The 23,677-nt window shown below is 43.5% G+C and overlaps 1 protein-coding gene across 3 annotated transcripts; it reads right to left on the bottom strand.

Annotated features, from left to right (window-relative positions):
* Positions 1–1,398: 1,398 nt before the first annotated feature.
* CEP15 (centrosomal protein 15) lies at positions 1,399–21,632 on the bottom strand. 3 transcript variants are annotated; one of them, XM_077821925.1, is made up of 5 exons: positions 21,546–21,632; positions 19,528–19,612; positions 17,910–18,033; positions 9,380–9,454; positions 1,399–3,736 (listed from the first exon to the last, which is right to left on the bottom strand). In XM_077821925.1, exons 2-5 carry the CDS (start codon positions 19,578–19,580, stop codon positions 3,593–3,595), a joined length of 396 nt encoding a protein of 131 aa, XP_077678051.1. In that variant the 5' UTR covers positions 19,581–19,612; positions 21,546–21,632; the 3' UTR covers positions 1,399–3,592. The 3 variants fall into 3 exon arrangements, with proteins under 3 accessions (XP_077678051.1, XP_077678050.1, XP_077678053.1); XM_077821924.1 differs by lacking the exon at positions 21,546–21,632 and adding an exon at positions 21,397–21,520; XM_077821927.1 differs by lacking the exon at positions 21,546–21,632 and adding an exon at positions 21,466–21,519.
* Between the last annotated feature and the right edge of the window lie 2,045 nt (positions 21,633–23,677).

Here is a 23,677-nt window from a genome sequence, read left to right as displayed (position 1 = left end):
TCTCTGAAGGGAGGATGAGTTTAGCATCATCAGTATTGTTTTCAATTTAAGCTTCAACATTCTGCACACTATAAAATCCTTACTGAATTACAATCCAAAAGACCTAGTTTGGTTTAATTGATTGAAATTAACTAAAATAAATGAATGTTAAAATATCTGGAGCTGTTAACTACATAAATCAGACACCCTAAGTCTGGGAATGTGATTCTTTCCCTGAATCAACATTTCACAATTTCACCATGTGTTTAGTTGTCATTTTCAGATTAACTGAAACAGATATAAATTTCACTGTGGTTGAATACTACTTCATTATTTTCAAATTTCAGGGAGAGATTGTCAAAAGCACGAATGGGAGGTAGGAACTTAACTCCCATCCTCTTTCATTGGGAGCTTCTAAGGGGGCCTCTGAGGGTACGTGTACACAGCAAAGAAAAACCTGAAGCTGGCCCGTTCCAGGTGATTCGGACTCATGGGGTTCAGGCTGCAGAGCTGTTTAACTGCTATGTAGCCTTCGGAGAGCCTCCCACCTTGAACGGTCCTGAGTCTGGGCTCCATCCTGAGTCCGGGCTCCATCCTGAGTCCAGATGTCTACACAGCAGTGAAACAGCCTGCAGCATGAGCCCCACAAGCCCAGGTCAGCTGGCACGGGCCAGACACGGGTGTCTAGTTGCTGAATAGACATACTCTGGGAATTCGTACCAGCTCGGGCTTTGGCGGCAAGATAGGCAGTGGAAATGCTTACTTTGTGAATCCTGCTGGGCCTTAGGCATGAGCTTGCTGAACAGCTTGGTGGTATCAGGACTTAAGGTGGATTTGCGCTTGAGCACCAACAGAAACGTCAGCACCCATGGAATTTAGGCACCTACTGGGTGGGGCAGCAGCTGACCACAAATTTAAGGATCTCAATTTTCAAGTTGGGCACATGCAATTAGTTATCTAAATGCTTTTGTGGATGTTGCCCTGAAAGTCTGTGGCAAGGCAGGGAATTGAATCCAGGTCTCTTGCTGCTGAACTAACCACTGACTCATCCTTCCTCTTTGGGAACCTAACTTCCTTTGCCCCTTTCAAAAAGCTCCCCTTTGATGTATAAAAATTGTTCCTTTTCTATCACTTCTGCATCTGGCTGGATTTACAATTTCAGAACTGAAAATCTGTACACACTACTGTTAAATCAATGGTATGGCTGAGAAGCACTTTGTAATCTTATAGAACAAAATATTACCAATTTGTCTTTGTGACAGAACAATGAGTAGGTATAAAATTGCAACAGTCTCTATGCCAGTTTTTTTTAAGCTTTCTGCTTCTAAGATGAAAGCCTAATTTGATATTTTTGTAGTTATATAACAGTTCTAATATTTTGTGACATTTTGTATTGTGACACTATAGATGGAATTGTCATCGGACTGACACCCTTTACTGTTTATTCCTTAATTACAACTGTTAACAACACTGCAGAGAAGCGTGCTAATCTGCCATCACATATTTTGAAAACAACGTTATTGTTACAAACACCAACACCCACTCAACAGGATATTTCTGACATGGCAGTTTCTGTAAAAACTTATCAGTTTAATGGACATTTCAATAGAAAAAGTTTCATATAAACTTTGAACATGTAAAATCATTTTAAAGTGCAGCTAGGGGGAATTTTTTTTTGGGTGAATCTTTGAGTGATTTAAATTCAGCAAACTAAGAGCCTGATCTAGCAGAAAATAGCTTCTGCAGGTGTTGGCCCTTGCAAACTGTTCAGACTTCCTGTGGTCTCCAGCTGGAGAGGCTGCTCCCTATTTTGAGGGGCAATGAATTCCTCACTAACAGCCAGTCAGCACTGGATAATTAAATCCTATTCGATTAATTAAATTCACATAATGCTCTAGGTGCAAAATTCGGAAGGTGCACCTTCCTTATGGAGCAGTGTAAAGAGCTGTGACACTTATGCAGAGGTTGGTCATGGAGTAGAAGAAAGGTGCTGTTAGATCATACACCCATAACACAAAATTCAGATATAGGGACAAGGTTACCCCCCCCTCCAAACTTAATGGGGAGGTAGAGGAAAGACAAACCCCTAACAGCAAATAAGGGGGTGAGGGCTCATCATTCCTAATAGTTCCTGGTAATTAATTTGGTTAGCCTATAGCTGACTGGAGTGGTTTGTGTGGCCCCATTTCATAACTATGTACATGAATTCCTCTTGCCCTAGGGAAGTAGTAACCACCCTTTATTGAAATTGGTTTCTATTGATCCTCTTGACTCAAATCCCATTCTAGAGGAAACCCCCCCCCCCAAAGTCCACCATGCTTCCTTGCTATGGAAGAGTGAAAAAGCACAAAGACTTCTAAGTAATTTACTTGAAAAGATTTCTCTCTGAATTGGGCCTTTCAATATATACAAACATGAAAAAGCAATGCACGGTGACTCCCAGGCACACTAATTTATCAAGGGGTTAGCCTCAGACTGTAAGCTATCTGGGGCAGGGACTGTCTTTTTGTTCTGTATTTGTACAGCACCTAGCACAGTGGAGTCCTGTGACGAAGGCTCCTAGGCACTCAGAGAATACAAATAATTAACAATATGCAAGCAAAAAAACACCGGCTGGCCTTCCATGTTTGTAGGCAGAGGCTGAGAAACTATCCTCAATCTGCGATAGAAAGCAAGCGCCCCCCCTTCTTATTCCAGTATCTGTGATCTTTGGGACGCTCAGTTGGGCTGACTTTCTGTCTGGTTCCTCCCCACCTCCCATGCCCTAATCCATAAATTGTGTCTCTGGCTTACATTAACAAAATGAAAGTGACACAAAGCAATGGCTTAAAACTACAAAGGAAACATGGTCAAAATATAATACTAATGTTTGTTACTTCAATGTCTGTAAAATGAACTTCATGGCTGGATTCAACCCAAATTCACATTGGCTTCTGCTTTCGCAAACCAGGCACAGAACCTAATATGGGAAGTCTGCAGCAGTGGTTAATGGAACAGAAATTGCAATTGCTTATGGGCAAGACCAACAGCCCCTCGCCATCCTCCTCCCCCCTAAAAAAATCAGTGTCACTGACATGGTCAGGGAAAACAGGGGACATAAAGATTAAATATGTGCCCTCTCCACCCTTTACCACTGGGCTCCTATAGAGGATACCAGCCATAAACTAAAGCTTTCCCCTCAGCCTGATGTAAATTGTCTGCCTTTCCCAGAATAAATTCCCCCCATCGCCAAGGAGGTTCAAGAAAATAAAGGTAGATTCATATACAAGGTACTTAAAAATACAAAAGTGAAGGATTATACATAACCTAAAATTCTTGTCATCTTAAAGAGGCTATTGTACTGGTGGGCTTCCATAGACCAGTGTCTAACTTCTGATCTTATAAAGTCACTTTCAAGAAGGACTGTTCCTCCCACCAGTAGAAATGTTATTCTGTGCCTCCTCAAGCTGGCAGACTACAGTTTAGCTGAACTCTTCCACACAGATACAACTGGAAAAAAACCCATCAAACATGATTCATTTTCATATACATAAATTTAAATGGCAATTTAATGGCCTGACACACTGTTGTCCGGATAGCATTATTTTGCCCATTGAAGTCAAAGGTTTTCTCTTTATCTTTGTGCAGCTCCTTCTGGGTGACTTATGTTATACTTTGTAGATTTCTTTTTCTTAAAACCAACAGGCGTTTGTGCTCTTCCTAAAAGAAACTGCTCCCACTTAGGAATAGATTCTTCTACTGATGCCCAATAGAGAGTCTAAGAAAGATATGATACAACAATAAGCAATTTAACTTTGCTTCACAATTTAATCTATCAATCAATTTTTCACAAAACACCACACACATACAATGTGTTATTAAAGCTTGCCTTATGTGTGAAGCAATTCAGAAAAGGCTGAACTATTTGGATACCAAAATTCCAACCCCTCACTTAAACAATGTAACAGAAGTTGGCAGGATTTCACCTTCTAGAGTAAAAAGAAAAGGAGTACTTGTGGCACCTTAGAGACTAACCAATTTATTTGAGCATAAGCTTTCGTGAGCTACAGCTCACTTCATCGGATGCATACTGTGGAAACAGCAGAAGACATTATATACACAGAGACCATGAAACAATACCTCCTCCCACCCCACTGTCCTGCTGGTAATAGCTTATCTAAAGTGATCACTCTCCTTACAATGAAAATCAAGTTGGGCCATTTCCAGCACAAATCCAGGTTTTCTCACCCTCCGCGCCCCCCCCCCCCCCAAACTCACTCTCCTGCTGGTAATAGCCCATCTAAAGTGACCACTCTCTTTACAATGTGTATGATAATCAAGGTAGGCCATTTCCTGGAAATGGCCCACCTTAATGACCCACCTTATCATACACATTGTAAAGAGAGTGGTCACTTTGGATGGGCTATTACCAGCAAGAGAGTGAGTTTGTGGGGGGGGGGGGGGAGGGTGAGAAAACCTGGATTTGTGCTGGAAATGGCCCAACTTGATGATCATTGTAAGGAGAGTGATCACTTTAGATAAGCTATTACCAGCAGGAGAGTGGGGTGGGAGGAGGTATTGTTTCATGGTCTCTGTGTATATAATGTCTTCTGCAGTTTCCACAGTATGCATCCGATGAAGTTGAGCTGTAGCTCACGAAAGCTTATGCTCAAATAAATTGGTTAGTCTCTAAGGTGCCACAAGTACTCCTTTTCTTTTTGCGAATACAGACTAACACGGCTGTTACTCTGAAACCTTCTAGAGTAAGTTATGCAGTGACTGAATGTGCCCTCCTGTGGTGGATAATATATTAGAAAGGGAACTCATGATGATAGGATTCATGTTCATGGAATTGTAGTCATGTTTCTATAAAACAAACATTTTCTAGAGCCTAAATATTATTACAATCATAGTTTAGCAGTATTTAAGATAAAAATAAATTTGCTGTTTAATGCTATCAACAAACAAGTAGTGCATTAATTTGAGGATGGCTCAAAAATATTTGTGAGCTAAATTTTGCAATGAATAAATCCATGATAATGTAATTGGTTCCAGTACTTAGCTCAAGAAAGACAACTGCACAACCAGCTATCCTGTGGTCTAAGAAACAGAATGGTAGCCAGAAGTTCCTGATTTCTAACTACAGCTCTGACATGCACTTGTTCTAGGGTCTTGGGCAATGTTCCCTCTAATTTTTGACAGGCCGTGTGCGCAAAAAAATGTCTTCTGTGCAAATTTTTGATGAGCTGTGTGCGCAAAACATTTCTTCTGTGCAAATTGTGCTTCTGTGCAAATTTTTGTGCATGCAGTGTTTCACCATGTGCGTGGGGTTTAGGATCTGTGTGTGCACGCACACGTGCACAGCTTAGAGGGAAGAGTGGTCTTGGGTAAGAGGTGTAACTTCTGGGTCTCAGTTTTTCCAACTGAAGAACAGAGATAAAATTCCCCATTTTCACAGGGGCATCCTGAGCAATATTTGTTAATGCTTATGGATGAAATCATACAATTGATACTACAGGCCACAAAAATACTTTAGTTAAGAGTTGGAGACACAGGTCCAGATTTAGCAAATAATGTGCTTAAACTTTAAGCATACTCTTAAATGCTCTGTTCAATAGGGACCTATATTTACCTGGAAATTGCTTTTTCAGCAAAACATTTGTACAGATTTTGAACACATATATTTAGGCTTTTTAAAAAAAGAAAAAATCAATTTTTATTTACCTAAATACATATTTTAATGCACATATGAGATACATCATAAATTGCTTCTTTGGAAGTGCTGGACTATTGGGTAACTATTTTGGTTCATATGTGTAACTCATATACACAGTTTCTATACATCATTTAGAAAATATGTATTTACACAATAGATCTTGTTTGAAATTTTATGTGCAACCACATGAATCTGTACTTGGACTGCTAAGTTAAGGCGGCATTATAATCAACTGTGAAAATCAGTGTTGATATACATATGTATTAAGGCCATGTGTTAAATATCCTTTGAAAGTTTTACTGGAAGGAATGTGGACAGTCAATTTTGTCAGGTTTCAGAGTAACAGCAGTGTTAGTCTGTATTCGCAAAAAGAAAAGGAGTACTTGTGGCACCTTAGACACTAACCAATTCATTTGAGCATAAACTTTCGTGAGCTACAGCTCACTTCATCGGATGCATACTGTGGAAAGTACAGAAGATGTTTTTATACACACAAACCATGAAAAAATGGGTGTTTTTCTCTCCCCCGACCCCACTCTCCTGCTGGTAATTGTTAGGATATAGATATTCAGGCCTGTCTGTAAAGGCCTATACTCTAAGAATTTAGGTGTATTCTTATCACTTGGCTAATTATAGAGGTATAAAAGAAAGAATCAAAATCACTATCTGCTGGTGTAAGGGCCTTCTCTTACTGTGACAGTCTGAGGCCCTGTTCTTAGACTAAGGCCTTTGGCTAAGCAGCAGAGGCAGCCATAAGCTGGGAAGCGAACAGTCACATCCTCACATTCCAAACTAGTCACATTGAAATAAGGTGCTATTGGGCTGTTAGGCACTATCAGGACAGGATTGTATTCCTATCACCTCCAGAGAAAGGGAAGTGCCTAGAAAATGTAAAAGGAAACTTAGTTTGATAGCATCCTGTCTGGCAAGAACTCACTTATCAATAGCTGGGATGTGAAATCCTCACTTCTGTATTGTCTTGTCATTATAGTTCCCACTTTGCTATTGTTTGTCTGTATAATCTCTGTCTGGTTCTGTGATTGTTCCTGTCTGCTGTATAATTAATTTTGCTGGGTGTAAACTAATTAAGGTGGTGGGATATAATTGGTTACATAATCATGTTACGATATGTTAGGACTGGTTAGTCAAATTTCAGGAAAATGATTGGTTAAGGTATAGCTAAGCAGAACTCAAGTTTTACTATATAATCTGTAGTCAATGAGGAAGTGGGTGGGGGGGTGGGGGAGATGGGAACAGGGAATGGGGGTAAGAAAATTGGAATCATGTTTTGCTAAAGGGGGAAAGGGAACAGGGAATGGGAGTAAGGAAGTTGGAATCATGTTTGGCTAAGGGTAGGAATGGGAACAGGGACACAGGTTTAAGGCTCTGTGGTGTCAGAGCTGGGAAGGAGGATACTAAGGAAGGAAACTGGAATCATGCTTGCTGGAAGTTCACCCCAATAAACATTGAATTGTTTGCACCTTTGGACTTCGGGTATTGTTGCTCTCTGTTCATGCGAGAAGGACCAGGGAAGTAAGTGGGTGAAGGAATAAGCTCCCTAACAGTAATAGTTTATCTAAAGTGATCATTCTCCTTACAAATGTGTATGATAATCAAGGTGGGCCATTTCCAGCACAAATCCAGGTTTTCTCCCCACCCACGCGATTACAGACATGAAAGTTGCGATATTACAACAGAAAAACTTCAAAACCAGACTCCAGCAAGAGACTGCTGAATTGGAATTTGTGCTGGAAATGGCCCACCTTGATGATCATACACATTGTAAGGAGAATGATCACTTTAGATAAGCCATTACCAGCAGGAGAGTGGGGTGGGGGGAGAGAAAACCTTTTGTAGTGATAAACACCCATTTTTTCATGGTTTGTGTGTATAAAAACATCTTCTGAATTTTCCACAGTATGCATCCGATGAAGTGAGCTGTAGCTCACGAAAGCTTATGCTCAAATAAATTGGTTAGTCTCTAAGGTGCCACAAGTACTTCTTTTCTTTTAGACAATTTTGTATATGAAATATTTTTTCTTTCCTGCTATTTAGTGCCCTCTCCTTAAAAATATAAAAGATTAAATATGTGAAATTTTTCCTTGAAATCGTAACACCACTCTTCTGCATCTCACACAATTGGGTGGGAAGGATGAAGGCAAAAGTCAACACTGTTTCTATCAATAGTCACTATGAATTATCTGACTTTTGTCCATTTTATCCACACTGTAAAGGTATCTACACCAGATTTTTTTAAATCTGTACTGTTTTGTGTAATTGATACGAGATTTGTTCCGCAGAATTTACTATGCAATGGTATGTAATGCTTCATAGTGACTGAACCAGTACTGGAAATGTCAAAACTCTCTGGCATATGGGACTTCAGGCCTAATACAGACCGATGTTGCTAAAACAGAGCTGAGCTAGTACAGTCCATGCATAAGTGACAACTGTTTTAAATTATTAAGGACTAAAACTGTATTTGCGGCACACAAGCAGGCATTTATGACTTATGTAATCAGCATATCTCAGGGATAAATTTAGGCCTGGTCCTACAAACACTTAGCTGTAGCACATGCATAGTCCTACTGCACTCCGTGGAATTACGCCTGTGCACAAGTGTTTGCAGGATCATTCCCTTAGTCTGACAGACTCAGCATAAATAGCTTTGTTCCATTTCTTCACTTTTAAGTAATTTGTCAGCTACCAGAATTAACTTTGTTTGCAAGTTGCAACTTAAAATATACTTTAAACTTTAATGCTATTTAACATTTCATTAATATAATCAACTCACTTTAAACAGCTTCATTTCCTGAGGAACTGTGTAGTATACAGTATCTAAATTTGAATTTTGCATCTGATTTTTATTTCGGTGGATGAGGGGAAGATAAGTCATATTTAGTGCCCAACAAATCCAAAAAAGTGAGTGCATCACATCCCTATTTATTTTAAAGTGATATGACCATTAAAATAGCATGCTGTCACATCTGTCACTGTAACAGAAATTTTTAAAGTATAGTTTGGTACAATTTTTTTCTTCTACTAAACACTCAGGACTTCAGGATATTAATTGAATGATGGCACTCACTATAATCAGGGCCCCATGTATTTCACCATGGCAGAGTTCACCCTTTTCTGCAGACTTGTGCTCCAGAACCTCAATTTTAATTTAAAAAAAATTTGCTTTAGCTATTGTGGTTGGAAAGAAAATCTTGAAAATGTGAACTAACTGTGACTGCTACAGTGATATTTTCACATGTTCCCAACCACCCTTACACAATAGCTCTGACAGGTGTGAACTTCCCCATTCATCTTTATGGGCCGTTGACTCAAACATAAAAATGACAATCTGTGGTGTATTTAAAACTGGAAATGTAAAGACAAAGTAAGGTAAGTTGAATTTAATATCAAAAAACACTATAGGGGCTGTTATGATCCTTAAATTATTCATTTTCATATTTAATTAAATAAAAAGCTCCAGTCAAAAAATATCTGAATCTGCTAGAGAATTTCCCCTAGGCTACAGCAGAATCTAAGGACCTTAGCCCAGAATTTAGGTTCAGCCAACTGCACAGTACACAGGCCCTTGGCTATACCAGTCAATTTCAAAATCAATTATTTTTACTTTACGAATATGCTTCAGAAAAAAAAGGGAACTATTTTGTACATAGCAAGTGAAAGGATGGAGTTTATTTCAGGACTTACTTCAAGCTTAACAATATCAGGATGTGGCTGTAGGTGTACTCTTGCTTGCAACCTCTTTTCTGCTGCTTCTATATCCTGTTTAAAATAACAGTTTGACAAGTTACAGGTGACATTAACAGGCAATATATATTTAATTGCCTTTTAAGTGAACTTATTTCTCCTAAGAAGCACTGGATTTGATATCCCTGGAATTGAAATCTTCTGTTTAGCCATAGATCCTGCAGCCTCTTATTTTTGACAATAACACTAATATATTGGAGGTTTTGCAGGAGCCTTTCTTGCATTTCCTGGCTGTAAGAATTGTTTTCTCTGCCAGAAGTGTTCTGACAGACAGCACCTACTACATATTTAATCTCTCCATACACAAAGGTAATTTATAGTTAGACTATGTTCCTCATGACAATACAGAAAAAAAGGAGCGTGGTATTCGTTGTGCTGAGTAGATGAACTGAAGCATGTATTCTATCTACTGTAGCTTTAAAGTAACTAAGCAAATTTGTTCAAGATCTCGTCTTCCCCAAGACAAAGATGACTTGCTAATATGCATGCATAACATGTGCACAAAAATGTAGAGATGCAGCAAGCTGTTCACCAGACATTCAAACTCGGATGAGAACACACCTCTCTTAGATTTCTTGTAAAATCTGCACATGGGCTTCCACTTGCCCAGTAGACATGTGTTGGGTTCACAGAGGCCTAGACTCAATTTGAAAAGACTCTTTTAAATTGTAACCCTTTCTTGCAGGCTTAGTTCCACAGCCAAGCACTGAAGAGACCGAGTGCAGGGCTTTCGGGCAGATGAAGAGATAGAAAGGGGCATGGGAGATGGGTGTGAAGGAGCCAAAGCAGAACGGGGGGTGGGGAGGGAAGCATAGCAGATGGCAGAGTTGGGAGCAGAAAGCAGGTGTGAAGAGTACAACATAAAAAATAAATGAGTGAGGAAATTCCCCAAAGGGACTTCCCAAAGATATTCTACTCAGAACAGTGAGATTCTGAAGGAGCAGGTCTACAGGAGAACCCAAACACAATTACTCATATTGAGTAGTAGTCAATTGCAGAATCTGGCCTAAAATTAGTGTAGAGCATGATTAAAAGAAACTAATAGTTCTTAGCAGAAAGTTCTAAGCTAAAATCAAGTTACAATGTTCATCTTTATTTAAAATGAATGAAAATGTATTAATATTTGGACTGGTTTTATAGCATATTTATAGTGATTTTACTGTATGCAGATAGAAGAGAATAAGATTGAAAATATCATCCAAGCAGTTTTTTGTTTGGTCTTTCTACAGTTTTATCAGTGAACCTAGTGCTGGTTTGAGGCGGCTAACTGATCTCTGTGGAAGGATCGTATAAGGTGCTATGCTACTTAAATCCTGGGATTGATAGGTGGAGCACATCACAGTAACGGAAGGCTGCCTTTTCGCATTAAGGAGATGTCAGAATTAAGTACAATGGACAAAAAACAGACAGGAATAGGGGTGCAGATCATAAGGTCGAAATGAGGGAATGAGAAAGGGACATTGAACAAATGACACAGGGGCGCCATTTCAGATTTTGGTGGGGGAGGAGGGGACTTTAACTGTGGTTCCAGGGGCTACTCAGGCACCTAAAAACTCTAGGTTTGTTTTTTTTTGCAGATAATAATTTAGAAATTAGCTGATAGGAGCACTGTATCTAATTTCTACATAAAAAAAGAGGATTAAATAACTATTAGACCCACTCAGCTCTAATACTAACATGTTCTCATATCTTGTGTCAAGTCACTTCTTAAGGGACACTGGTTAGGTTTAAAACTGTAATGTATATTCTTTGTTACTAACTCTTGAATACAACTGAAACAATTGTAGAAAAATCCAGATTACTTTCTATCACTTTTTTGCAGTTCATCAAGCTTGGAATAGATCATTTAACTTGGGAAACATCTTACTAGGGCAAGGCCCCGAGAGTTTAGAATACATCTGCCGGGGCTCTAGGGGTGTTACCTCACTACTACTAATAGACTAGAAAGGGACTTCAAACAGGAGTGAAACTGACACTTTTCAGTCACTTTCATAGTATTGCCAACCCCAAATGTTCAAAAATCATGAATCAGGCTCACCAAAAATCAAGAGATTATGCAAAAATGACAGCTTTGGGGTTCTTTTTATTTGCCTTTTGGTTTTTGAGCCTTTAGGGTGTATTGGGGTCACATATTTAAGTTTTCTCCACAGCCATAAGGGCTAGAAACTTCATTTTTCTTTCAGAATGAAGGCTGAAATCATCATATATCCACTTGACTCCAGGAGCTGGGACTTTAAGGAAAGCAATTAGCATGAGACTCATGACAAAATCATGAGATTTGGCAACACTGCTTTTACTTCTGTTTAAGGGCTAGTTACTTTCCAGAAGGCTCTTAAACGCAACACTACAGTGACTGAGTTGCAGTTCTCACAGGAGACTATTTAAAACCAAACAGCAAGAGAAGTCTATATTTTAAAGTTGAGAAAAAAACCTGACACTTCTGAGGTATCTCAGGGCCACTGCAGGCAGGAAAGGAAAATAAACAGGCACCGGAGCTCTGGGCAGCTCTTCCTCTAGAAAGAAAGTTGGAGAGTCAAATCTTCTCGTCCTTAATCTAGTAAAACTTCTATTGTCAGCAGTGCCTTCACTCACATATATCAATATGTGCTTAATAACTATACATTTCATACTTAAATATCTGAGCCATCTTATCCAGGGCTACACATTTCATACACATTGGCTCAGGAACTATATTTTCTGGCATGTTCTGAACAGTGCTGAGCACCACAGATAATGCCCAGTGAATAATACAAATCGTGACAGTAATTGTCGACTTTATGGACTCTGTGGATGCAATTTCTGTTTTGTTCTGGAATTGGCCTGGATACAGTTGAAACCATAAGAATTTGAGGCATAAACACATCCGATACTTATATAACACTTTCCGATTCCTTCCTTTTCTGGAACTCAGAACAAAAAATGACGAAACAGAGTGGTTTTTAGTTAAAATGTAAAATTGCATAGCAGCCATGGCTTGACAACACTACAAAGTCAAGTTCTCTGTGTATGCACAGGTATACCATTAACAGCACCAGGCAAGCTCCCCCACACTTCACCAACATGCCTTTGCCATGGCCTGGAGCAATTACCTGTCATGGCAAAAAGGTGGATCAGTCTCCATTCAGTCCTGTCTATTTGGGTTTTTATGCACCACAGTCCCCTCAGAGCATTTTACCCCCCCTATGACTTCTTCCTACAAGTATTTACACAGGAAGGTGCAAAACAGACCAAGATCACTATCTCTGTGGCTACTTAATTTTGATACAGGAATGTTTATGATAATAGGAAATAAATTACTTTCAGCCAAGGGAAAACAGCTGTTGTACACATTTTAGTAGAAAAGGTCACATTGGCATGGCCTAGATATCAGATGCGTCTTTTTGTTGCTCCACTCCAGTTTGTATATTTGTAGTCTATTGTAATTCAGAAAACTGATTTAATGACAGACAGTGAAAGAAATTTTTGCTGGAAGGTGCAGTACGCCTTGGAAAAAAACTGAGGCCACTGAAAAATTAGATGGCACCTTTGCATGTAGCTGGTGGCTAGAAGGTGCCTGTTGTGGCATTTTTATTTTTTAAAAGTCCTGTGTTGGGAATTTACATTTTCTAATTCTCTCCAGTTTATCTGAAGTCAGCAGCGTAAACACCTTTGGCAAGTAAAACAGAATCTAGGATACTACAATATTAAGCACTAGTCTATCCCATAACCCTGTTTAAAATGGCCAGGACTACAAGAAAAACAGTTCAAGTCCCTTCCCAGAGGTAAAAATGGAAATTCTGATGCATACATCACTATTATGGGGCCAAATTCAGATGTCATTCACACTCATATAATCCAGACTTACACCACCATATATGAGATCAGAATTTGGCCCAGATTTTATGCTAAAATGCTCGCTCTGTTACATCACACATCCTAAACTTTATACTTTATGGTCTATACTAAATATCACAGTAATACATTAAGATTTATGAATAACAAAGAAGAGAACAGAAAATACTACATACATGGGCAACTGGATGGATCACTTGATGATTCCCTGTTTTATTCTTTCCCTCTGGGGCACCTGGAATTGGCCACTGTCGGAAGAGAAAAGGAGTACTTGTGGCACCTTAGAGACTAACCAATTTATTTGAGCATGAGCTTTCCTGAGCTACAGCTCACTTCATCGGATGCATGCCGTGGAAACTGCAGCAGACATTATATACACACAGAGATCATGAAACAATACCTCCTCCCACCCCACTGTCCTGCTGGTAATAACTTATCTAAAGTGATCATCAAGTTGGGCCATTTCCAGCACAAATCCAGGTTTTCTCACCCTCCACACCCCCTCCCCACAAACTCACTCTCCTGCTGGTAATAGCCCATCCAAAGTGACAACTCTTTTCACAATGTGCATGGTAATCAAGGTGGGCCATGTCCAGCACAAATCCAGGCTCTCACCCCGCCCCTTTTTTTTTTCCGGGGACACACACACACACACACACACACACACACACACAAACTCACTCACCTGCTGGCAATAGCTCATCCAAACTGACCACTCTCACAGACATGAAGATCACAGACATGAAGGTCGCTATCTTAAAACAAAAAAACTTCAAATCCAGACTCCAGCGAGAAACTGCTGAATTGGAATTCATTTGCAAATTGGATACTATTAATTTAGGCTTAAATAGAGACTGGGAGTGGCTAAGTCATTATGCAAGGTAGCCTATTTCCCCTTGTTTTTTCCTTACCCCCCCCCCCCCGACATTCTGGTTAAACTTGGATTTAAACTTGGAGAGTGGTCAGTTTGGATGAGCTATTGCCAGCAGGAGAGTGAGTTTGTGTGTGTGTGTGTGTGTTCCCGGAAAAAAAAAAAGGGGGGGGGGTGAGAAAGCCTGGATTTGTGCTGGACATGGCCCACCTTGATTATCATGCACATTGTAGGGAGAGTGGTCACTTTGGATGAGCTATTACCAGCAGGAGAATGAGTTTGTGTGGGGGGTGTGGAGGGTGAGAAAACCTGGATTTGTGCTGGAAATGGCCCAACTTGATGATCACTTTAGATAAGCTATTACCAGCAGGACAGTGGGGTGGGAGGAGGTATTGTTTCATGATCTCTGTGTGTATATAATGTCTGCTGCAGTTTCCACGGTATGCATCCAATGAAGTGAGCTGTAGCTCACGAAAGCTCATGCTCAAATAAATTGGTTAGTCTCTAAGGTGCCACAAGTCCTCCTTTTCTTTTTGCTAATACAGACTAACATGGCTGTTACTCTGAAACCTGTCGGAAGAGAGGATACTGGGCTAGATGGACCTTTCGTCTGACCCAGTATAGCTGTTCTTATGTACATATGTGCAAGGTGGCCAAGTTAACACTGCAGTAGTACTACTAAGTGTCTTCAGAGCTATCTCAGCACTTATTAAATACAGCACCTAAGCAAGGTGTTTAATCCAAGGCCTGAATGAACATTCTTAAACCTGACAACGCCTCCTTTAAACATGTTCGGGGGAAACATACTCTAACACAATTGTATAAAAATGCTGAATTAAATCTTTAAAATCCATTTTCTTCAAATTTCATTTTTTCCCCTCTTACTCAATAAGGATTATAAAGCAAGCTAAGTTTGAAGTTTCTAGCTTCAGCCGTTTTTGAGCTATGTGAGCATAAAATTTCAATTGGCAGAAAGGGAAAGCGTAAGGGTTTTTTTTTATGTTCACATAAAACTGAATTAATTTTATTTGCATTTCTGTTTTTTCTAAGTTTAAGCAAAAATCAACACCTCATCATGTCCGTGTATTTTTGAGTAGGCCAAATCAACAACTCCCCACATGGTAACTGTGAAATGTACAGTGCCTGGTATCAGGAACAATATTCTGAAGCTGGCACATAAATATGAACCGTTTTTTCAAGGCTCTAATATATTATTCTGCATGGATCTCTTTCCTGTTTTATTTTGTTATCAGAAAGCATCTGCAGTACTGCATGTCTGTTAAAGCTAGTATAAAATTAATATATCTAGACTTATTTATGCTGCTTTATCCTGCCAGACTATTTGTTTTGATGGTCATACATATGTTTTTATTTCTTCTATGAACACTAATGTTTTTGACACTTGAAAGAAATCATTTTGAGGAATATGATAGTAGATGGCAAATATCCTGCATAACTTCAAGACTACATATTTTTGCTATAGGTTTACATTAAATATCAATAACATTTACTATCATAATGAGCTTGTTTCAGTATGCACAAATGTAATCTGCATTTATTATGCTTGTCAACAAATAAGTGCTAATTTGAACCTTGTTTATAAAAACACATATGGAGAAGAATTATGGGGGAAATATAATGGGGGAAATTTGCCACCTCTGTACAAAGTCTGGGTATTCAGGCTCTAGATGAGTGACACACAGAGGGCTTGGGGAGGCCAAATCTACACATCAGCTGTTTCAGACCAAGGCTGGAATAGCAGCCACACCCATTCCAGAGGGTTTTGGCGTCACTGGACCCACAATCCCACCCCTATCCTATCCCCAATGTGACCTTATATGGGACCAGTGTGGAGATCCTGTCTTTAGCACATATCAGGTACACAGGCACCTTTGACTGGCAATTCTGCCTGCAGTCTCCAATTGTGCAGCCTCTGTTTGGCACTTAAGTAGGCTGGAGGGCCTTGCAACACAATTGAGTTTCATTCAAACTGCAGATGTGTCAAGTCTTGCCTCAGCACACACAGCTTGGCCAGAAATTTTTTCACAAAGATGAATCTTTTCACTTTCTAGAATGAAAAATTTGAGTTCTTGTCCCAATGGACACAGGAGGACATTCTGGCTGTACACGAGATAAAAATATGATTTTATTTTGTACAGCATCTTTCATACAAATGAGAGTCCAAAACACTGTGCCATATTAGACAGTAGAATTAAATAGTAAGCAACAGCAAAGAGAGAGGGCATGTGCACGGAGGAAATAACCTACTTTTAAGTGATGTTCTATGAAGATATTCTTAGTAACAGACCCCCACTTTACAACGTGCTCTTGTGTTAGAGGGCAAGGGGAGACCTCTTCAGGTTCAAAATTCTAAGCTGTTGGTTCCAGCAGGGCGTATCACATGTCAGTCCCTGCAACCAAAATAAGAGCCTTCTATTGACCTAATTACCAGTTCCCCTTGAGGAAGAAGCCGAGATATATGCAGAATTTAAAAGTATACAGGAAGGTTACAGAACCCCTAACTCTGAAAAGTGCAGAATGGATGAGTAGGTGATCTGTCATAACATGTTCTAATCAAAGCAATTAAAGGGAAGTAATTTTCCCTTCTCCATAGAGGTGACAGATCCCCACCCTTGGAGACTAAAATGTTCCAGGGATGTCTTTATAAAACAAAGACACAATGTCACTGAACAAGATACTGCAACATCCAGTAGAAAAACATGGTGAATATACCTTGAACAATAACAGTAAATACGTGTGTGCTGGACAAAGGTGATTTTAATAGGTTTTATACTCTTTTTCATTAAAAAAAGGAGGAAATGAAAAGATTTCTTTTGAACAACCCCCCCCCAAAATCAGACATCTCAAAAATAAAAAGTTGCTAACTGGGAAAAGGTTCTGGTCATCCAGAGGTACCGACTTTCTCATTTCCCTGGGGAGTGCTCGATCCCTGCTCTGCCCCAGGCCCCGCCCTCACTCCACCCCTTCTTCCAAAACCCAACCCAACTCCACCCCACTCCACCTCGCCTCTTCCCGCCCCCTCCCCTGAGTGCGCCCCACCCTCGCTCCGCCTCTTCCTGACTCCGCCACACCGCCTCCTGCTGAACAGCTGATCACCAGTGGGCAGGAAGCACTGGGGGGGAGGGGAAGAGGGAGGAGCTTATCAGCAGGGCTGCTGAGCACCCACTTTTTTTTTTCTGGGGGTCAGCGCCTATTGGTCTTTCAATCAAATTTTAACTCCGGACTTGAGATTGCATCTAAGCAACAGTTTTTCATGAGTATTTGGAGAAATGTGGATTTGATGGGCAATCTCCTGGATGGATACAGAACAAAGATGGCAGAGGAAAAGACTGCTCTTGTTTCAAATGGGGCTTAGCATGATCTTAGAATTGTAAGCCTGTCTGCAATGAAAGATTCAGTAATCAGCCTTTTAGAAACAGTTTACTTGGGATAGGTCTACACAGCAATAAAACACCCTGTCAACTGACTTGGGCTCACAGGGCTCAGGCTGCAGGACTATAAAATTGCAGTATAGCTATTCAGGCTCAGGCTGGAACCCATCAGGCTCTCATGAGAAGGGTGTGTGAAACAGTTAGTGAGGTCCCAGGTTACAAAGACTTCTTATTTAATACATTTTGCACAAGTTCCAGAATCAGGACCCTAATATTATAAAATTAACCTGAAAAACTAAGACACAAATGTTTTTAGCCTGTAATCTATGTAAAACTGCATTTCACAATGTGCCACTTGACAGTCACAGAAACTTACACTTAAAAGTGCTGCATTTCTTTTATAAGCTGCATCAGCTGCTTGTGTTTGCGACATCTTTTCAGTCTTTTTGTCTCCTAGATGATTCTCCATCTGCTGTAGCAATACCGATCTCTGAGAGAGTCTACAAAGGAAAATATTTTAATAAGTGGGCAGAACACTTTGCACAGTAGCTAGAAAATAATAACCTTTTACCTTAACCAATTCTTTTGAAATTATAGGCCTAATTATGCCTGTTTCAGTGTGGGTGTGCTGAGGGAGGAAGAAAGTACAGGCAGACCCTTCCCGCTGTGTTCCCATGCAGTGAGGCAGACATAATGCTGCAATCAGCAGTGCTCATACATGAAGGGGGCTCACAAGCACTGAGTATCTCAGATGATGTGTGGCAGGAGGGGTTGAGGTAGTATAGGCACAGCACCACCCCTGCAAGTCCTCAGAAGCCAACACTGAGAGGAGAATGAGTAATATGTTTTCTGAAAGAAACGTAGCGAGAGTCAAAGAGCTCCCTGTAGAGTCCCCAGAGACCATTATACTTCTTGCCATATGCACTCATATTCCCTCCAGATACCTCCACTCAGGTGGTACTTGTGAGCCATCCTTACATGAGCCTTAGATTTTCAGATGTCTCATTTTAAACTAACCTATAAAACTCAACCTTACCCACAAGTGCTAATCTAGATAGACTCTGTTGTCACATAAGTTAGTAAATGATGGATGTGGTATAAGATGCACGTGATCATAAAATTTTGTTTGTATTGCAGCCAGAGAACCCAACCATTCTGCGAACAGCTGAACGGAATTCACTCAATGTAGCTGCATTTACTTACACTAGACGTGAACGTGACCCATGATTTTCAGAACAATTATTCTTTGTCAGTTTTCCCAGTCTGCAGCAACAGTACTCATCCAATGAAGTGAGCTATAGCTCACGAAAGCTTATGCTCAAATAAATTGGTTAGTCTCTAAGGTGCCACAAGTACTCCTCACCTTAACTGATCACTCTTGTTATAGTGTGTATGGTAACACCCATTGTTTCATGTTCTCTGTGTGTGTGTGTATATATATATATATATCTTCCTACTGTATTTTCTACTGCATGCATCCGATGAAGTGGGTTTTAGCCCACGAAAGCTTATGCTCAAATAAACGTGTTAGTCTCTAAGGTGCCACAAGTACTCCTGTTCTTTTCACTTTACAAGCTGAGTTAACCGTGAACTGAAGATGTATTGATATTTTAGAAATCAAAATGTGAAGAAAATACTATATTGAACTGAAACCACAAGTTGAGTTTTGGATGGCAGAACTCAAGCTACTTGAGTTGGAATTTAGTCAGGATACTGAGGTTAAAGGTCAGGTCCCCAGTTCTGCAGCTCATCTGGAAGACAACAGCATTGGCAGCACTGATCTCCCTTGTGGCAGACTGGGATACTGAGTCAGTCGTTTTCAAAGGAAGAGTGCCCCCTATCGAAACACCAACCCCTTGTTTCAGGACTTAAATATTCTGTGGAGGTCTCCCATCCACATACTCATCAGCCAGTCCTGCATAGTTTGAGAGCTTTGGGAAGATCATAGCACAAGTTGCTACAACACAGGCCACAATCCTGAAACAAGTACTTACATCTTGTCATGTCTTCTAGCAAGCTGAACTTCTTGTGCTAAGTAGGATGCCATCTTTGATTACGTAACTAACTGCCAACTTTACTCTATTAAAGAAAACAAAGGAAAGTTAAAATTATTCCTCCAAAGATATACATGAATACTTATCTTTTAAGTATTTAAGAATGTTGCATATTAGACAGACCTAGTTACATGCAGGGCAGCTTCCTATCTGACTAAGCAACTTTTTTTTAAAAAAAAGTGAAATCGGAGCTGTGTACAATAAAACACTATATAGATAATAGCACTACTGGATACTTTACTTGTTCAAAACACTGTATATACACATTACTAACTCATGCTTACATCTCCTCTTGAATCTCATTAAACCCATTTTACCTACTGGAGAATGGCGGCACAAAGGCTTGATTTTCAGCTATGCAAGCTGAATGTGCATTTACGTGCCTCTACTATAGTAAAACGCTCATGCAAACTATGCATATACAAAGACTATTTAGATTAAGACAATGAGAAAAATACTAGTTTAGAGACACTGGAAAAAAGATGCATCCCTATTTAAGCATATAGATAATTTAAAACAGTTGAATTATGGTAATTCATCTTATATACATGTAATCTACTAAGTTATATAAAAATGGAGTGAAACCAGCACAGTCCCTCTGCTGTATAAATCAGAGGATGAAGAATTACACAAATGGTAGAATCTAAATCTTATTGTGAGGGTTATAATGAAACACCAAAAAACAATGTCCATACTGTCTGCTCTGCATGGAGCTTAAAGCTTTTCCCCCCTAAAGACTAAGGTCTATCCTATTCCGTGGTCAGTTGTTTACCAAGCTCCACCTCAAAGGAGTCTGCATTACTCTAAAGTGCTTTGGGATCCAGCAGAATGAAAGTCACTAGGTATTCATAAAACGATGAACACAACTGTGCGCAGCAGATATCTGGGGGAATAAAAGTATCAAGGGTCTGAACCAGCTAGAGCAATTCCACCCCACCCTCTAAATTTGCACGCACACAATATACTGCCAATTACCTGGATAGCATGGGCAATGCGCATGTTATTCAGACAACTTGGGGGAAGAGAGCCTTTCAGCAGCGACACCGCCATGGGCTTGTCCTCCACCTCACAAGCCTGGCCAGAGTGTGTGTGTGTGTGTGTGTGTCCACTGCTCTGTTCAGGCCTCTGTATTATCGACCCCCCTAACGTGAGCTCACAGGTGACAAGGAAAGGATTCAGATAATGGGGAAAACGGGACTCACCCCTATAGACAAATATTTTACCATGGGGGGTGGGGGGGGGGGGACGGGGGGACGGACAGGGAGCTGTTGCCCTCCCACAGGGCAAGCCTGAAGCAGCGGCAGAATTGGCCGGACTGGAGCTGCCCCCCAGGCAAGTCACACTGTGGCTCTGCATTTTGCAATGACTCCTGATCGACACCAAGGGCATCCTCCTTGAAGGTCCTCAGTGGATGCGGCAGGAGGAGGAGAACGGGCCAAATCACACTCCCCCCCCCCCCAGTAATAAACGTGAGGTACTGGCGGTGCTGGGGGGGGGCACCTGGTGGCTGGGCCCAGCGCTGTCCTTGCCAACGGCCATAAACCTGGTGCCAGAGCCCTGGGCTCCTCCCCGCCCAGGCACTGGAAGCCCCCTAGCAGTGCTCTGCCCGCACGGGAAAACAGAGCCCCCCCCTCAGGCCCAGCACCCCCATAGGGGACATCGACGGCGGGGGGGGGGGGGGGAAGGTGACACGTCGAGCGCCTCAAGGCCCAGTGGGCGGGAAAGGCGCGAGGGCGGCGCTCGCGCCCGATCAGCCGCCGGGGGGCAGGGCACGCGCACGAGCAGGGGCGAGCCCCTGGGCTTCGGCACCTGAGGCTTCGCCATCCTCCTCTGCGGCTCGACCACTGCGTGCGGGAGGAGGGGGCCCACGGGACGTACCACTCCGCGCAGGGCCGACCGTGCCGCCCAGCAGCGCCCCCTTCGGCTCGTCCGAGCCCTGCGGCCCACTGTCCACTTACCGTCATGCGGCCGGTGCGGCACCATGGAGACGGCAGGAAAGGAGGGGGCGCCACTCCCTGCCATTGGTCCCTCCACCTCGGTGGGCGGGCTCAGCCCTGGGCCGGGTCAGGTGCCTCCCCGCCTTCGCCGCCGTGATTGGAGAAGAGCGGGGTCGGTAACCAATCACATGCGGAGGGCGGCCCTCGGGGCCGCACGGGAACGTGGGGAGGGAGGGGATTGGAAGGCGAGAAGGTCCCTGTTTCCAGCCCCGCCCCTTTGCCACGGGGGCTCTGCGGCTTCCCTCGTTATCTGGCCCCAACCGCCGGGGTCAGTCAGACCTGCCCCTCCCCCTCCCCCGAGCCTTGCCCTGTGTCAGACCCCTCCTGTCCCCCGTCAGTCAGATCCACCCCCATCATTCGCTCCTGCCCCTCCCCCCACTCAGCCTTGCCCCGTGTCAGACCCCTGCTGCCCCCCCGTCAGTCAGATCCACCCCCATCATTCGCTCCTGCCCCTCCCCCTCCCCCTCCACTCAGCCTTGCCCCGTGTCAGACCCCTCCTGCCCCCCCGTCAGTCAGATCCACCCCCCATCATTCGCTCCTGCCCCTCCACCCACTCAGCCCTGCCCTGTGTCAGACCCCTGCTGCCCCCCCGTCAGTCAGATCCACCCCCCCATCATTCGCTCCTGCCCCTCCCCCCACTCAGCCTTGCCCCGTGTCAGACCCCTGCTGCCCCCCCGTCAGTCAGATCCACCCCCATCATTCGCTCCTGCCCCTCCCCCCACTCAGCCCTGCCCTGTGTCAGACCCCTGCTGCCCCCCCGTCAGTCAGATCCACCCCCATCATTCGCTCCTGCCCCTCCCCCCACTCAGCCCTGCCCTGTGTCAGACCCCTCCTGCCCCCCGTCAGTCAGATCCACCCCCATCATTCGCTCCTGCCCCTCCCCCCACTCAGCCTTGCCCCGTGTCAGACCCCTCCTGCCCCCCCGTCAGTCAGATCCACCCCCATCATTCGCTCCTGCCCCTCCACCCACTCAGCCCTGCCCTGTGTCAGACCCCTGCTGCCCCCCCGTCAGTCAGATCCACCCCCATCATTCGCTCCTGCCCCTCCACCCACTCAGCCCTGCCCTGTGTCAGACCCCTCCTGCCCCCCGTCAGTCAGATCCACCCCCATCATTCGCTCCTGCCCCTCCCCCCACTCAGCCTTGCCCCGTGTCAGACCCCTCCTGCCCCCCCGTCAGTCAGATCCACCCCCATCATTCGCTCCTGCCCCTCCCCCTCCACTGAGCCTTGCCCCGTGTCAGACCCCTCCTGCCCCCCGTCAGTCAGATCCACCCCCCATCATTCGCTCCTGCCCCTCCCCCTCCCCCTCCACTCAGCCTTGCCCCGTGTCAGACCCCTCCTGCCCCCCCGTCAGTCAGATCCACCCCCATCATTCGCTCCTGCCCCTCCACCCACTCAGCCCTGCCCTGTGTCAGACCCCTGCTGCCCCCCCCGTCAGTCAGATCCACCCCCCCATCATTCGCTCCTGCCCCTCCCCCCACTCAACCTTGCCCCGTGTCAGACCCCTCCTGCCCCCCCGTCAGTCAGATCCACCCCCCATCATTCGCTCCTGCCCCTCCCCCTCCACTCAGTCCTGCCCCCCAGTCAGTCAGATCCACCCCCCCATCATTCCCTCCTGCCCCATGTCAGACCCCTCCTGCCCCCCAGTCAGTCAAATCAACCCCCACTTCTCCAAGGCCCCACCTCTCTCACTCCAGCCCCCCTCCCGTCGCTCGATCTCCCCCACCCTCTCTCACTTTCACTGGGCTGGTGCAGAGGGTTGGGGTGCAGGAGGGGATGTGGGGTGAAAGCTCTGGGAGGGGGTGTGGGTGCTGGAGGGGGCTCCAAGCTGGTTCAGGAGGTTGGGGTGCGGAAGGGTTGTGGTGTGCGGCCTCGGTCAGGCGGCACTTACCTCGGGCCGTTCCTGAGTGGTGGCCCAGTGGGGCTAAGGCAGGCTTCCTGCCTGCTCTGGCCCCGCGCTGCTCCCAGAAGTGGCCGGCCTGTCAGGCCCCTGGGAGCGGGGAGGGCAGGGGGTCTCTGCTCACTGCCCGTGCCCCGAGTGCTGACTCCACAACTCCCGTTGGCCAGGAACTGCGGCCAATGGGAGCTGCAGGG

Source organism: Eretmochelys imbricata, chromosome 7 (assembly GCF_965152235.1).
Source record: "Eretmochelys imbricata isolate rEreImb1 chromosome 7, rEreImb1.hap1, whole genome shotgun sequence".
Classification (NCBI taxonomy): domain Eukaryota; kingdom Metazoa; phylum Chordata; order Testudines; family Cheloniidae; genus Eretmochelys; species Eretmochelys imbricata.
The sequence above is the reverse complement of the archived record's forward strand: the minus strand, read 5'-3'. Positions and strand labels throughout refer to the sequence as shown.